Source organism: Centruroides sculpturatus, unplaced genomic scaffold (assembly GCF_000671375.1).
Source record: "Centruroides sculpturatus isolate CEXI.00-Female unplaced genomic scaffold, Cexi_2.0 scaffold247, whole genome shotgun sequence".
Classification (NCBI taxonomy): domain Eukaryota; kingdom Metazoa; phylum Arthropoda; class Arachnida; order Scorpiones; family Buthidae; genus Centruroides; species Centruroides sculpturatus.
This window is the reverse complement of record NW_019384615.1, coordinates 137493-152468: the sequence shown is the minus strand read 5'-3', so window position 1 is coordinate 152468 and position 14976 is coordinate 137493. Positions and strand designations below refer to the sequence as shown.

The 14976-nt window shown below is 28.4% G+C and overlaps 1 protein-coding gene across 1 annotated transcript in view; it reads left to right on the top strand.

The window, feature by feature from the left end:
* Positions 1-14976, top strand: part of LOC111625343 (cGMP-dependent protein kinase 1-like) — a 35317-nt gene that overhangs the window by 10036 nt on the left and 10305 nt on the right. The window contains exons 2-12 of the mRNA XM_023368479.1: positions 1041-1207; positions 2140-2306; positions 2756-2869; positions 2955-3060; positions 4989-5052; positions 7617-7694; positions 8164-8258; positions 10901-10969; positions 11051-11125; positions 11208-11331; positions 12320-12459. Coding sequence (XP_023224247.1) covers positions 1041-1207; positions 2140-2306; positions 2756-2869; positions 2955-3060; positions 4989-5052; positions 7617-7694; positions 8164-8258; positions 10901-10969; positions 11051-11125; positions 11208-11331; positions 12320-12459 — 1199 coding nt within the window. The remainder of the gene's footprint in view (positions 1-1040; positions 1208-2139; positions 2307-2755; positions 2870-2954; positions 3061-4988; positions 5053-7616; positions 7695-8163; positions 8259-10900; positions 10970-11050; positions 11126-11207; positions 11332-12319; positions 12460-14976) is intronic.

Below are 14976 nucleotides of genomic sequence, written 5' to 3'. Positions count from 1 at the left end.
AAACATACAAGAATGTTTGTAACATCTGGAGAGAGAAACAATACTAAGTTCTATTGCAAGGTCTGGTACTTTAATCAATATTACATACCTATCATTGATTTTTCAGTTTTCAAATCTGGAAAAGGACAGATTAGTTTGCTGTTTCAACTTTTATCTCTTTGTAAAATTTACCTTCTTTTTGACTTTAAATTTATTACACTTAAAGTATCTCGTGTGGATGATATATATATATTGATCGTATACGGTCAATGAATTGCTGTGTAAAAAATAGAATGCAGTATAACTCCGTTTTCTTTTGTATATTTTCTCTCACTTTATCTATTTATAACAATAAAATGGCTTCTGCACTATTCTAAAATTGATTATACTAACTTGTAAGTTTCAAAAAATTATAACATTATAAGATTTTTCCTAATTCTACGATATAAAATTCCAATTTTGTTTAATGTTACTATTACTATTGTAATTACAACATTATAACTATGAAAACACTCATATAACTATAAAGTAATAGGTTTATTTTATTATAAAAAATTATCATAGAATGTTATATAACCCCAACACCCTATCGACTATAGTAATAAATTATATTTGTCAACAATATAACAATAAAATATTATATAGATAATTTTATTCGAAAAAAGTTGATGTCTTCCTAATTGCAAGTATAATAATCTCCGTGTTTGCAGGGCCATCGAAAGTTTGNATATATATTTTAATAAGTAGATATAATTAAGACCTATCAGTGGCGTGAACCCCTGACTGGATAGTCATGGGTTCGAGCCCGACCAGAAGTGATTACGTAGAGTTTTCCGGGGTTTTTTCACGTACCTAAAACAAAATCGAGTGAAGTTTATAACTGTTGCAATTCTAAACGAACCTAACCTTGTAAGAAGTAGAAACAATAGAAGATAAGAGTTAAGCATCAGCCTGAAAAGTTTTCTCAGAGTCGAACAATTAAATTAAACGATTATAATTAAATTATAATGAATTAAACTCCAATATTTTGTTCTTATAACAATTTTCTTTTAATATTTCAGTCGGTTCTAGAGATAAAACTAACAGGAAACAATGAAAAACCAGATATTTTGGCAACTTTACACGAAACGCATTCGACAGCTGTTAGCAAGAAACAGGGAGTTTCAGGCGAGACTCATAGTCAAGGAATTAAAAGTTTTCAAATAGCAAAATATGAGAAAGATTATCGGTAAGTCGTTTTATAATTTTTACTTTTTTTAAATTGAATAAAATTATATAATAATAATAATAATAATAATAATTTAGAGCCTGTCAAGAGGAAAATTTAACAACGTTAATTAAATACTTTCGATTGTAAAAATGCGTTTTAATGCTTTAAAATAACCTTTTAATAGTTACTCAAGAATGAGTTACGATTGTCATCACCGAAAAAAGAGAAGAGAGCATCATTTTTAGAGAAGAACAGAAGCATTGTACCTTGACATTGACTTGGCAAGAGTTCTGACGCCAGCAGAAAAGAATAAGAAAAAAAAAACAAAAATAGCAAAAAGAGAGAATGAATTATATAAACAAGTGGCCAAAAATTCGCATTTAAAATAGGAAAATCGCGTTTTTCATTTGAAAAAATATAAAAATTAAAAGAGATGAAGATGAATGTCGTCAGTTACCAGCTGTACAAATCAGAATTAACGTTTAAATTAAAGGAAAAAATGCCAAAAGAAACACAATTGATTGATGATTCTAATTAACGAAAACTTTTTTAAAACAGTTTTCTATAAATAAACAATTTTACTACTTTCTGATTGACATGTGTATTAATTTAAATATCTTTCTAGAAATTTGTAAGCTTTTTATATAGTATAAGCGGTGCCACAGAGGGCAGGGTTTAAGTAAAGCGGGTTTCTTTCGCCCCTTATGAAGAAATAAACATGTAGAATGATTTTGTTTCTTAATAAATAGTAGCATTAAAGCTTTTATAAGCGAAATTAAAGCGAAAGGGAGAGCTTAGGCCGTAGGAAAAGGCCCAGTTCCTCCCTCTCGACAACCTGGATATAAGTCATCGTGTAAGGCCTCCTCATGGGTATAAGTCATAAGTATTAAATTAGTTTTATTTTAAAATTTAAACAGGCGTTGTAATTCGAGAATTTTCGTATATTTCAGTTCCAGACAACTGATCAAAGACGCCATTATGGAAAACGACTTTTTGAAGAATTTGGACATCTCTCAAGTACGCGAAATAGTCGAGTGTATGTACTCTCAAGAGTTCAACGAAGGTTCTCTCGTGATAAAAGAAAATGATGCAGGAAGTCATCTCTTTGTATCTGCAGGTATGACAGAATAAATAACATAGAGAAATGTTGGTTGAAAATAACGCAACGCATTAATTTTACGAGAGCCAAAATCTTAAAAGATGCCAAAAAAAAAAAAAAAAATGTTTAACTGGGTCTGTGCCCTTGTGGAAGGTCGGTGCACTTGTCAAATTATTCTAAATTTAGTCCTAAAATGTATGCTTTTACGTTTCTTGTGCCCAAATTTGATACGAAGTTTAAGTATAAAATAATAATAAAAATTAATTAAAATATATCTAAATTAATTTTTAAATATTACAAGCAGTTCAGTCGTATATACAATTAATTAATAACGTTAAATTTCTCGAAAATAAATATACTTTACTCGTTTTTATAGGCGAATTATTGCTTTAAATGTTTGGTTTTTCGTGAATTCTAGTCAAAGAACGACATTTTTATGAATGTTTTTTAAAAAATAATTTCTGTAGAGGGACAATTCGAGGTATTGAAAGGCTCCACTGTGATAGGAAATATGGGACCTGGCAAAGCATTCGGAGAGCTGGCAATTTTGTATAACTGCACCAGAACAGCTAGCGTAAGAGGTATGTATAATCGTAAAATAATAGAGTTGTATCAATTTTATCAACTATTATAAGTATAATAATTTATTATTTTGATCTTTCAAAGCCTTGTCCGACACTAAAGTATGGGTTCTCGATCGACAGCTCTTTCAAGCTATCATGATGAGAACTGGCCTACAGAGACAGGAAGAAAACATGAGTTTCTTACGAAGGTATCATAAATTTAGACTAAAATATAAATAAAAAAAGTGTTGTTTCTCAATCGTATGTTTCTTTTCTACGATTGTAAACAATAAAACATTTTTATTGCCTTGTGTATTTTTAGTTTGGTGTGTTTTTTTTAGGGTCACCGAACTTGAAAAATTTATTGCTTAAATGTCTCCAAAACTGTTGAAATTCTAGCGTAAATATGACGTTATTTACGTAAAATAAAGAAGAGAAATGAATTTTTTTAAAAGTTATCAGTCTAATAAGACTTTTAATTAATTAACTTTTTATAATTAATTAATATTTTTTTTTAAATTTAATTAATTAATTAATTGTAAAAAAAAAGAAAATTACAACCGTCTTATATATTTATATACATTATTTTTATCTATTTTGCTAATTTTACTTATTAATTTTGATAAAAATAAACAAACTCCTCCCAAAATTAATTTATACAAAAAGACATAATTAAATATAAATTATAAAACAGTGCTTATACGAAATTATATGTAATAAATTGGATAAAAATACGCCTCTACAACCGAAATTTTACATTAAAAGTAAATAAAATAACAAAAAAATGTACATATTTTACATTAATTTGAAGCATTTTCATGTTATATTGACATTATCTTACAGTACATACAGGACTTTTAAGGATTTAAGGAGTAAAATAGGTTTTATTCGATGATTAAAGGATGGATAAGTGTTTTTATTCTACATTCAATCATTTTTTTCTTATTTCAGAAACGTAATCTTTCATATATTTATGTATAAATCCGGTGGTTATACGAATATCTTCATAAATATATGAATTTATATACATCAGACAACATTCTGATAGGATAAAATTTAAGTTTTTTGAAAGGAATTCGCTCAAAAAAACCGTTAATAATGACAGAAATTTTATATTTTATACATAAAAAAAAGNCGCCAAAGTTTAGTGTGAAAATCAATAAAAAATTTAAAGAAAAAACGAAATATTAAAAAATTTTAAGAGAAATTTATATAAATGTTAATTGTACAGTAAATAAAAGTAACATACTTTAATATTTTACGTATAGAAAGACGTCTATAGAAGTGGTTCTCTAATTTATCGATTCGTGGACCACTTAAACCGAATCACAGATAAATCGAGAACCATTTATGCCCCTTCCACTTCTTATCCTGTAAATATTACCTTAGATAATGATAGACAAAATATTTTGGCATAAAATTTATCCAGTAACGTAACATAAGAGATAGGTAATGGGCAAAAATGCTCTTTTCTCTGGCTAAACAACATAGAATGCATTTTGGAAAAATCTCTAACAAGTAAGTCTGGGTGGCAGACTAATCTAATCTGGTATGGTACGCGAACCACACTTTGAGAATCACTAGTCTATAGTACTAATATATTAAAAGGCTTTTCGTGAAAAATTAAAAGAATGGTGGGTTTTTAAATTCCGAAATATATCAGAAATCCTCCTTAATCTTTTCTCAAGTGTAGATAATTAGCCAAAAGAGAATTTTTGATTAAATTCCTCGATTAATTTTCATACAAATCGTACTAAATTTGGCAACTTAACTTACAAATTTATTGATTAAGTTTTTTTTTTTTTTAAACGCAAACAATCAAAGATATTTCTGCTAGTTATTTATTAAAATATCACTTTCTATTCGATTCCAGTTTTCATTTATATGCTAATTTATTATCTTTAACAATGATTAGCTGACAAATTAACACCACGATTGCAACGACACTTTAACTAACTTCGTTTAATGTACCAGTCAAGGTTAAAGGTTAACGGAGATCAAACAGTTTAACTGAGTTCTAACGAAATTCTTAAAATTATTTTATCAAATTATCCATTTATATAGGTTTTAGAAGCGATCGGATTTAATATAATAATAAACTTTTAAGATAATAACATCATTATCTTATATTTTCTAGCGTACCTTTGCTTAAGGATCTTTCTAATGAAATTTTATCAAAAATGGCTGATGTGTTGGAAGTTGTAAGTAGTTATAAATTATTTATTATTTATTAATTTATCATAGTAAATTGTTTTTATGTGAGAATATTAAGTTGGAAAATGAGAAAAGAGATTGTTTTGTCGTAAGTAGAAAAGTACTTGAAGAAAAAACAATAAAAGATAAGAATCTTAGAAATAAAAGTAAGAAGAAAAAGGATATTTTTGTCAGAGTTTATCAAAATCATAAAACTCAACAATACTAAGAGATAAAAGAAAATAGGAAGGGAAAAAAATGTAGATCTAACAACAACAGACTGTGACTTGTTAAATTTTCTCTAGAGTACAAATCATTTATTTATCATTAATTTGTTTAATTTCATTCCTCACAATAGTAATAATCATTAAGAATTTATATTACATTTTAAAAATCTTATCTTCTTTCACAAATTATTAAAAAAAATTATAAATGCAAATAACAAATAGGTTAAAATTTTCATCAATTCACCACACTCGAGATATAATCCCTACACCCTTTTATGCTCCCTATACTTCTCTCCAATGATTTTTATAGAAGAATTCCTGCCAAATTTCAAAATATTTAATCCCCGAGGCTCTGAGATATAAAGCAAACATACACAGAATACAGAATTTCGTTTCCTTTTTTTCGGTGTTTTTGGGACCTTAGAGGGCATTAAAACATCGAGAAATGATAAAAATTTAAACCCTTACAATACTTTTTACTTTCCCTTTATTCTATAATAGCAAGTAGAATAATAAACTAAGCTNCAAAATTGAGAAGGAAGACAAATACATATACATAATGATTTAACAATAAAAGATTAGGCATTTATCCTCCTGTTTTCATTTCTTTAATATAAAGTTATATTTAATATAAAATTTAAGAATTTCCACAAGTTTAGGAAAGAGATCCACTTTGCTTGGCACTTTTTTAGGTCTATTTTAAGACTCTTAGTCTCACGGGAACTAAGAGGGCCTTTCTAACCATACCCATGGTAGATTTAGCCAGGCCCAAATAGCAGGGAAGGATCCGACATAACTGGGACATACCCCGAAAAATTCCCCGTATAAGAGAACTTTCAATTATAACTGTTTATTCAAATAAGACGGTTAATCTTTAGAATATATAGGACTATTTTAGAATATATTTTAAAAAATCGTACTGAAATTTTTGACGTGTAAATTTATTATACTGTAGTACGGAAGTGACACTCAACAAGAGGTATTCTTCTCTAAAAGGATACGCCTTCTAGGCATTTTATTATAAATTTATTTTTTGTTTATTTTAACTATTATGTTGTACGACTGACAAATTCTTTTAGCATGTTAGCCATGCATTTTGAAATAACGAGTGGATAACGGTACTCTAAATTATAGATTTTCACTTTATCCTGAGTAATTCTGTAACTAAATCGATACATTAATACTAATTAGTTATATTTAAGACATACTTCTTCAGTTAAATCACTTGTTGGCCTCAATACTTTAACTGAAATTCGCTACTACTCTTCCATAAAAGTACATGAAAAATACATTTTAAGCATCCTAGCTTCACTTATAAACTATTATAAAATATAGTAAAAAAATAAATCAAATACTTACATCACTTGTTAAAGAACTTCGTCCACTTACTTGTTAGACATAAGTAAGTAAGATTAGATGTAATTGTAATGTAATGAAATTTATTATAATTTCAACAAATCAAAATGATTGAAGAAAAAATTTCGAATTTTCTCTTTAAATTCTGATTATTAAACAGGTCAGAATTGCTTCCGTTTTCCATTGTTTTTTAACAAGTATCATTTGTGTTGATTACAACGACCTTCTAGTGAAAGCGGGAGCATCTTAGTGAATTATTTTAGTTAAAACGCATTAAAATATATAAAAATAAAATAATATAAAATATTTTAATAAAAATACACAATATTTTACATAGTTTTAATTTAATTTTTATTGGAATCTCCATTGAGAGTGGATGAATTAGCCTCTCGTATTAGAAGAATGGATCTAATGAGGTCTATGACGATTATTATTTTTAATGGCATAAAATATTTTAAAATTTATTTATTTAACTAATTAATATTGATTATCTTCAAACATCTTATCCATAATAATTACGAATCAATTATATTCTTCCACATCATTCAAAACACCCTTCCATAATATATCATTTAATTTAATCTTTCTAATAATCTGTTAAATTATTAAATTGTTTAATAATTATATTTGCATTTTAGAATTATTTAAATATAAATCGAGGGGAAATGTATGAAATGCATCAAAATATAAGATTTATTTCGTACGTTTCCTCCCGAATGAATATGTTATTTTTTAAGTTTTAAAGATTTAAAAAAAATTAAAAAATGGAGTAAATTTACTCGATCTAAATGTACTTTTTGAGTGTAGCCTATCGAAAATTTCACAAGCACCACGTAAATATTTTTTTCTTTAATTGTAAACATCAAACCTAATTCTTTTTTTTTTTTAAATTACTTTTTACCGTCGAAGTAACTTTACGAAGTTTTGAACTTCTCACAGTGAATGAAATGACGGGAAGTTATCTAACAGCGCCTCTGGTTTACCCTCAGGATTTCTATCCGCCAGGCGAATATATTATCCGGCAAGGTGAAAGAGGGGACACATTTTTCATCCTCAGCAGTGGAAGTGTTAGTATTTATAACTTTCGTTTAGGGACCGATCAAGTATTACATCAGCAAAAATTTGCTCCTGTTTGATCCTTCCTCTCCATCATCACAAGCTTTCCTTACTATCATCCCTCACCTTCATCGCCATCATTTTCTTCTATCATCCCTCCTCATCAGCATCAGTCATAAAAAATCAAGATACCCTTTCCCTAATTATATTATCAGGCCAAAAGTTAAAACAATTTTTCTGTCTTCTCTTCTTTCTCTCTCCAAATACACTTTCGAACAAGCCTGTGATGACTGGAAAGAAAAATAAACTACGGTGTAATCTTACGTCATCAAAAGACTCACTCTCCCTTCCCATCGTCAGCAGCCGTCAGATATAAACGAATATTCCCTCCTCATAAGCTACTGACGTAATACTTGAATGATCCCTTATTACCATTTGCATCTTTCGGTTATATTTATATTAGTTTACTTTAATTAACAGGTTAAAGTTACTCAAAAATTACCAGAATGTGAAGAGGAAACAGAAATTCGAATCCTGCAACGAGGAGAATGTTTCGGAGAACAGGCTCTTCTAAGGTAAACTACCTTCAATAATACATAACACATAAATGACAGATTATTATTCACATCTTTTATAACTCTCTCAAAGACCCAAAATTCCGTATAAATTACAAAATTGAGAAGGAAGACAAATACATATACATAATGATTTAACAATAAAAGATTAGGCATTTATCCTCCTGTTTTCATTTCTTTAATATAAAGTTATATTTAATATAAAATTTAAGAATTTCCACAAGTTTAGGAAAGAGATCCACTTTGCTTGGCACTTTTTTAGGTCTATTTTAAGACTCTTAGTCTCACGGGAACTAAGAGGGCCTTTCTAACCATACCCATGGTAGATTTAGCCAGGCCCAAATAGCAGGGAAGGATCCGACATAACTGGGACATACCCCGAAAAATTCCCCGTATAAGAGAACTTTCAATTATAACTGTTTATTCAAATAAGACGGTTAATCTTTAGAATATATAGGACTATTTTAGAATATATTTTAAAAAATCGTACTGAAATTTTTGACGTGTAAATTTATTATACTGTAGTACGGAAGTGACACTCAACAAGAGGTATTCTTCTCTAAAAGGATACGCCTTCTAGGCATTTTATTATAAATTTATTTTTTGTTTATTTTAACTATTATGTTGTACGACTGACAAATTCTTTTAGCATGTTAGCCATGCATTTTGAAATAACGAGTGGATAACGGTACTCTAAATTATAGATTTTCACTTTATCCTGAGTAATTCTGTAACTAAATCGATACATTAATACTAATTACCATATTTAGTATTTGATAATAAAGCAAAATTAGAACAGGACAACACTCATTGTCAGTTAGATAGAACATATGCGGATTCTGAAAGTAACGCGTAACAAATACTTGTGAAAGGGAATATTCAGTGATTCGAATCATTATGAATAAGTATACAAACAATAAAATAGTTGCAACGTGTACATTAGTGGCACATACGCTTGCTACACAACAAAACTGAAAATCCCTTTGTCTAAGACCGTAATTTATGTAAATGATATAATTAATTTTAGTACATCTGTATTTCATTTTGTAGATGTATCATTTTAAAATTTGAAAGTGTTCCTTGTGGGATATGACAAAAGAATTTATTTGTATCGTTTAAATTAAGTGTAGATTCCGAATTATGCAGCAGTTAACGCTAAGCAGGCAAGTAGCGCAGAAATTCTTTTTTAAAGGTGAAGAGACTAAGTATATATCGCCATTCTCACGAATTCCAGAAATTCCAAAATCTTATTAGCGTTAATGAATAAAAAAATGGTTCTTTTTTAACACAGTAAACGTTATAATTTAATTTATTTAAATTGAAAGAAAAGATTTGATACAGTTCTCCCTGCTAATAAAATCAGAAAATTGATGCGTTATTAATTGATGTAACTTAGTCGTTTTGTTTATTTTTTTAAAATTAATTGTATCTTTTATAATTACACATACACACACATATTGCTTTCTTATAAATCAATAAATAAGCAAACACACATATATTGGCTATTGAATTAAAATGCTATCAGGGCTAGATTTGGGTTTGTGACGCTAAAGCTATAACATCTAACAGCTCTTCTCTCACCAAACACATGATACGTAAAAATGTGAGGCCTTAAGCTGCAGCTGGCTTAGCCTAAATGCAAATCCAGCCTGAATGCCACTTATATATTTATGTAATTTTATTTCAAGTATCAACTAGTAGAGCTTATACCGATATTATGTATTAGGCCTACTCGTTTTTTTTAAATAAAGTTTTCTATTAAAATAACATTAATACGTATCATTTCTTTAAATAAATCGATTATTTAAACTCGAACACACGTTAATTTCTTCAAAATTAAACATTTCCTTCCAAAAATATTACTACAAAACTAATATAATTATGAAGATCCAACGATTTATACATCCAAAATAATTTCCCATTTTCCCAGAAACTTTGATCAATAAAGCTTTAAATATTTAATTAAAAGCTTATTTATTTATTATAAGCGCTTTAAGCGATAGTAATTTATTTATCAAGATATTACTTGTAAAGTCTACTCTTATATAAAAATAAATGCTTTGTTTTGTTACTCGCTGTGTTAATCTGACGTAATAATATGAAAATATCCACAATTGAATGATACGATACATTAAAAATATTGGTTTTTATATTACTTTATATTGATGAACTTTATAAGTACATTCGTTTTTTCAGAATAGTTTACAATTTTACGTCAATCTGACGTCATTTTTATCTTTCGTGTAATGAACAAGTGTCAAGTTGACGTAAAAGTGTACTGTACATTACGTTGACAAGACAAATGCATACGATTCATCCATGTTAATCAGATTACTTATTTAAATTTTGTAATTTTATAATTTAATATTTAATAAATAATTTTTAAAGACATCACAACATAAAAAAGAGAGTTTAAATTGCATTGTTTATAAATGATTTCTTTTTTTTTTCTCAGTAAAATAAATGTTGAGAGTGTAAATAACTTGTAAAATCTCATTTGTCATTTTTTTTCCTTTTATTTAACTCGAAAGAATTGGTAAAAATTCTAAATTTTCCAAAATAACAGCTTTGACATGTATATATATAAATTGTATAAATTCGAGTATAAAAATAAAACTAACTAAAGGAAAATTTAATTATAGAGAAGAAAGACGAACGGCCAACGTAATTGCTCTGCAGCCTGGAGTAGAATGCCTGGTGCTAGATAGAGAGTAAGTACACCATCTTTTTCCCCCCTCTTATAATAATTTTAAGTACTATTGACTGAATAAAAACTGCATATTTAAATGTAGGTCCTTCAATCAATTAATTGGCGATCTTCAAGAGTTGCAAGATAAGCATTACGACGACAGTTCTCTTTTAAAAAGGTATAAATTATATCGAAATTTTTTACTATTTTTTTGTTACTTTTAATTTTTAATGACGGTTAAAATTTATTTCGTTTTATAGACTTTCTTCTTCGATTCCAATTTTTTTAGCAGACGAAAAAGAACAAGAACTGTCTTCTGTTACTTTGGAAAATTTACAAATTATCGCGACTCTGGGAATTGGAGGATTCGGAAGAGTCGAATTGGTACATTTCATTTTATGTTTTTATTGGTTTCAATTAATATTATTGCAGCAAAGGATTGTACATAAATTGCGTAATTCTATTTTTATACTTTCCAACTACCATCCCATCTCCTGCAAAGCTTCGTAACGCCGTCGCACACGCCCAAGTCAAAATTACATAACGCGTATCCTCTATGGACTCCTTCATTGTACTAAGGAATACTACACAGCGCGGGTCATCTAACGTCACATTATTTTATTAATTACCTAAAAAGGAGTGACTTAAACGTTATAGTTCGTTATACTTCAGAAACAGAAATGAATCATTATCCGAGAGTTAAGATTCTAGTATTACGTAACGTTTTTGTGAACACCCTACCATAGCTGCGTTACGTAATTTATGGATAAACCCTCAATTAATTTGTTTTTATAATTGAGAGGTTATTTTAAATTAGAATCGATTTATAACAGTAAGTTTTTCCAGTGATTTTACAGTAAAACCTTCTATTTAACGCCGTATTCGTAAAGAATCAACGGATACTTATGTAGGAATCTTATCCATGAATTACTGAATGTACGATTTTGCATTGCAAACATTTTTTTTTCATCGAATCACGTGGCTTTCGTTCTTTCAAACTCGTACTTATGCGTAAACCTCATTATTGTTTGATGTACAGTACATACAGTACAGTACATCAAATTATCGCAACACTCGATTTAGTGACGATTTCAGAAGAATTACACTATTTAATCTGAAAGATTACTCTATTTAAACTAACAATTAAAATTACTGAGTGTTTATTATTGACGTCAAAATTACGCTTTTTTATTTTATTGGATAATGAAAATTGCACTCAATTGAAATTTACTGAAAAATTCTTTTTGGCTAATTTATTAATTAAATAAATTTTGTAAAAGTGATCAAACAATTCATCTTTAATGATTGATTAAGTATTGATTAAAAATTAATAAATTTTTAATTAAATTAATTTCGTATTTGATAATTAAAGGTTCAACTTACTACTGACAAGGAGAAGACCTTTGCATTGAAATGTTTGAAGAAACATTACGTGGTAGAAACTCAACAACAGGAACACGTTATAAGCGAGAAGAAGACGATGATGATATGTAGGCATCCTTTCATCTGTAGGTAAGCTGAATTTCTTGAATTTTGAATATAAAAATTCCATATTTTTATATATAAGACTGCTCCAATATATAATACCATTTATTCGTTCTGATTGAAAAAAAAATTCACTTTCTTTCATGTTCAAATATTTCTTTAAATAAACCTAATACCGTTTCTATAAAGCAACTGAACTACTTTAAGGCTGATTGTAACTCACGCCGTTTCCAGCAGATGGCATTAAGAATTTAATGCTTTTTCTATGGAAAAATCCTTTTTCAAAAATTCTCGAAAACGGAAGGTGCTAGAACCAAATAGTTTTCTGCGTTAGAATCCTATTTAATTCTTTTATTAACGTACGGTTTAGAATTTTGAAACTCGAATTAGTTAATTTTCTACGAATTTTTAGTGGTAAAAAATTTGTAGAAAATTAACTAATTCGATTTTCAAAATTCTGAACCGTACGTTAATAAAAGAATTAAATAGGATTCTAACGCAGAAAACTATTTGGTTCTAGCACCTTCCGTTTTCGAGAATTTTTGAAAAAGGATTTTTCCATAGAAAAAGCATTAAATTCTTAATGCCATCTGCTGGAAACGGCGTGAGTTACAATCAGCCTTAAAGTAGTTCAGTTGCTTTATAGAAACGGTATTAGGTTTATTTAAAGAAATATTTGAACATGAAAGAAAGTGAATTTTTTTTTCAATCAGAACGAATAAATGGTATTATATATTGGAGCAGTCTTATATATAAAAATATGGAATTTTTATATTCAAAATTCAAGAAATTCAGCTTACCTACAGATGAAAGGATGCCTACATATCATCATCGTCTTCTTCTCGCTTATAACGTGTTCCTGTTGTTGAGTTTCTACCACGTAATGTTTCTTCAAACATTTCAATGCAAAGGTCTTCTCCTTGTCAGTAGTAAGTTGAACCTTTAATTATCAAATACGAAATTAATTTAATTAAAAATTTATTAATTTTTAATCAATACTTAATCAATCATTAAAGATGAATTGTTTGATCACTTTTACAAAATTTATTTAATTAATAAATTAGCCAAAAAGAATTTTTCAGTAAATTTCAATTGAGTGCAATTTTCATTATCCAATAAAATAAAAAAGCGTAATTTTGACGTCAATAATAAACACTCAGTAATTTTAATTGTTAGTTTAAATAGAGTAATCTTTCAGATTAAATAGTGTAATTTTTCTGAAATCGTCACTAAATCGAGTGTTGCGATAATTTGATGTACTGTACTGTATGTACTGTACATCAAACAATAATGAGGTTTACGCATAAGTACGAGTTTGAAAGAACGAAAGCCACGTGATTCGATGAAAAAAAAATGTTTGCAATGCAAAATCGTACATTCAGTAATTCATGGATAAGATTCCTATATAAGTATCCGTTGATTCTTTACGAATACGGCGTCAAATAGAAGGTTTTACTGTAAAATCACTGGAAAAACTTACTGTTATAAATCGATTCTAATTTAAAATAACTTCTCAATTATAAAAACAAATTAATTGAGGGTTTATCCATAAATTACGTAACGCAGCTATGGTAGGGTGTTCACAAAAACGTTACGTAATACTAGGATCTTAACTCTCGGATAATGATTCATTTCTGTTTCTGAAGTATAACGAACTATAACGTTTAAGTCACTCCTTTTTAGGTAATTAATAAAATAATGTGACGTTAGATGACCCGCGCTGTGTAGTATTCCTTAGTACAATGAAGGAGTCCATAGAGGATACGCGTTATGTAATTTTGACTTGGGCGTGTGCGACGGCGTTACGAAGCTTTGCAGGAGATGGGATGGTAGTTGGAAAGTATAAAAATAGAATTACGCAATTTATGTACAATCCTTTGCTGCAATAATATTAATTGAAACCAATAAAAACATAAAATGAAATGTACCAATTCGACTCTTCCGAATCCTCCAATTCCCAGAGTCGCGATAATTTGTAAATTTTCCAAAGTAACAGAAGACAGTTCTTGTTCTTTTTCGTCTGCTAAAAAAATTGGAATCGAAGAAGAAAGTCTATAAAACGAAATAAATTTTAACCGTCATTAAAAATTAAAAGTAACAAAAAAATAGTAAAAAATTTCGATATAATTTATACCTTTTTAAAAGAGAACTGTCGTCGTAATGCTTATCTTGCAACTCTTGAAGATCGCCAATTAATTGATTGAAGGACCTACATTTAAATATGCAGTTTTTATTCAGTCAATAGTACTTAAAATTATTATAAGAGGGGGGAAAAAGATGGTGTACTTACTCTCTATCTAGCACCAGGCATTCTACTCCAGGCTGCAGAGCAATTACGTTGGCCGTTCGTCTTTCTTCTCTATAATTAAATTTTCCTTTAGTTAGTTTTATTTTTATACTCGAATTTATACAATTTATATATATACATGTCAAAGCTGTTATTTTGGAAAATTTAGAATTTTTACCAATTCTTTCGAGTTAAATAAAAGGAAAAAAAATGACAAATGAGATTTTACAAGTTATTTACACTCTCAACATTTATTT